Source organism: Callionymus lyra, unplaced genomic scaffold (genome assembly GCF_982586985.1).
Source record: "Callionymus lyra unplaced genomic scaffold, fCalLyr1.hap1.1 HAP1_SCAFFOLD_187, whole genome shotgun sequence".
In the NCBI taxonomy this organism is placed as follows: Eukaryota; Metazoa; Chordata; class Actinopteri; order Syngnathiformes; family Callionymidae; genus Callionymus; species Callionymus lyra.
The window spans coordinates 65,001-67,500 of record NW_028258643.1 but is presented as its reverse complement, the minus strand read 5'-3'; the positions used below and the strand labels follow the sequence as shown (position 1 = coordinate 67,500).

Here is a 2,500-nt window from a genome sequence, read left to right as displayed (position 1 = left end):
TCCTTTCCGCTTCGCTGCCATGTTTGTTCTGCTTCGACTGGAACTTTAAAGTTGTTTTTAAATCGCCATCAACAGATGAAAGTTTCTCACAATCCTCTTGGCGCATTTACGACAAACCCGGTGTCGTCAGTTCCGGTGCGTTCTTCAGACGAGTCCGTGCGGGTCGTGAGCTCAAACAAAGGTTCCGCCTCGACGCACTGTGAGCACATCCGTGAGAACAATATAACATTTAATAATATTATAACATAAAGAAGGTGTTTGAAGACATGTCACCGAGATGTTGCTGCACTGTTTCCGATCATTCTTACTTAAGTAAAGTCGGTTTTGTTAAGTTAAGTAAGTAATTTATTTTTATTAAGCACTTTTCCAGACCAGGGTCAAAAAGCGCTTAAACCATAAGAAAATATTCAATAAAATAGTTTCTTGAAGGAGTCAGTAGATCATCAAACACACATGTTTCTTGAAGGAGTCAGTAGATCATCAAACACATGTTTCTTGAAGGAGTCAGTAGATCATCAAACACAGATGTTTCTTGAAGGAGTCAGTAGATCATCAAACACAGATGTTTCTTGAAGGAGTCAGTAGATCATCAAACACAGATGTTTCTAGAAGGAGTCAGTAGATCATCAAACACAGATGTTTCTTGAAGGAGTCAGTAGATCATCAAACACAGATGTTTCTTGAAGGAGTCAGTAGATCATCAAACACAGATGTTTCTTGAAGGAGTCAGTAGATCATCAAACACACATGTTTCTTGAAGGAGTCAGTAGATCATCAAACACAGATGTTTCTTGAAGGAGTCAGTAGATCATCAAACACTTTCTTGAAGGAGTCAGTAGATCATCAAACACAGATGTTTCTTGAAGGAGTCAGTAGATCATCAAACACAGATGTTTCTTGAAGGAGTCAGTAGATCATCAAACACAGATGTTTCTTGAAGGAGTCAGTAGATCATCAAACACACATGTTTCTTGAAGTAGTCAGTAGATCATCAAACACTTTCTTGAAGGAGTCAGTAGATCATCAAACACTTTCTTGAAGGAGTCAGTAGATCATCAAACACAGATGTTTCTTGAAGGAGTCAGTAGATCATCAAACACAGATGTTTCTTGAAGGAGTCAGTAGATCATCAAACACAGATGTTTCTAGAAGGAGTCAGTAGATCATCAAACACAGATGTTTCTTGAAGGAGTCAGTAGATCATCAAACACAGATGTTTCTTATAGGAGTCAGTAGATCATCAAACACAGATGTTTCTTGAAGGAGTCAGTAGATCATCAAACACAGATGTTTCTTGAAGGAGTCAGTAGATCATCAAACACAGATGTTTCTTGAAGGAGTCAGTAGATCATCAAACACAGATGTTTCTTGAAGGAGTCAGTAGATCATCAAACACAGATGTTTCTTGAAGGAGTCAGTAGTTCATCAAACACAGATGTTTCTCGAAGGAGTCAGTAGATCATCAAACACACATGTTTCTTGAAGGAGTCAGTAGATCATCAAACACAGATGCTTCTTGAAGGAGTCAGTAGATCATCAAACACAGATGTTTCTTGAAGGAGTCAGTAGATCATCAAACACAGATGTTTCTTGAAGGAGTCAGTAGATCATCAAACACAGATGTTTCTTGAAGGAGTCAGTAGATCATCAAACACAGATGTTTCTTGAAGGAGTCAGTAGTTCATCAAACACAGATGCTTCTTGAAGGAGTCAGTAGATCATCAAACACAGATGTTTCTTGAAGGAGTCAGTAGATCATCAAACACAGATGTTTCTTGAAGGAGTCAGTAGATCATCAAACACAGATGTTTCTTGAAGGAGTCAGTAGTTCATCAAACACAGATGTTTCTCGAAGGAGTCAGTAGATCATCAAACACACATGTTTCTTGAAGGAGTCAGTAGATCATCAAACACACATGTTTCTTGAAGGAGTCAGTAGATCATCAAACACAGATGCTTCTTGAAGGAGTCAGTAGATCATAAGTCAGTAAATCATCAGGAGAAGGAACCGGAAAAGAAACTCACACAGAAACAGAAGGAACAGGATTCAAAATAATAATTGCTTATTGTGAGCTGCAGTAAGATTATGTTTATTGTAATGAGAATATAAAGCAAAAAACAAGCAGGGGTCGTCATGTCTCCAGCAGGGGGCGTCATGTATCCGGCAGGGGCGTCATGTCTCCAGCAGGGGGCGTCATGTATCCGGCAGGGGCGTCATGTCTCCAGCAGGGGGCGTCATGTCTCCAGCAGGGGCGTCATGTCTCCAGCAGGGGCGTCATGTCTCCAGCAGGGGGCGTCATGTCTCCAGCAGGGGGCGTCATGTCTCCAGCAGGGGGGTCATGTCTCCAGCAGGGGGCGTCATGTCTCCAGCAGGGGGCGTCATGTCTCCGGCAGGGGCGTCATGTCTCCGGCAGGGGGCGTCATGTCTCCGGCAGGGACGTCATGTCTCCGGCAGGGGCGTCATGTCTCCAGCAGGGGGCGTCATGTCTCCAGCAGGGGG

The 2,500-nt window shown here is 42.4% G+C and overlaps 1 protein-coding gene across 1 annotated transcript in view; it reads right to left on the bottom strand.

Annotated features, from left to right (window-relative positions):
- Positions 1 to 143, bottom strand: part of cpsf3 (cleavage and polyadenylation specific factor 3) — a 13,388-nt gene extending 13,245 nt beyond the window's left edge. Inside the window, exon 1 of the mRNA XM_087782649.1 lies at positions 1 to 143. This exon is cut by the window's left edge and continues 50 nt beyond it. Within this exon, the coding sequence (XP_087638775.1) occupies positions 1 to 21 (21 nt within the window). The 5' untranslated portion in view covers positions 22 to 143.
- Positions 144 to 2,500: the final 2,357 nt, after the last annotated feature.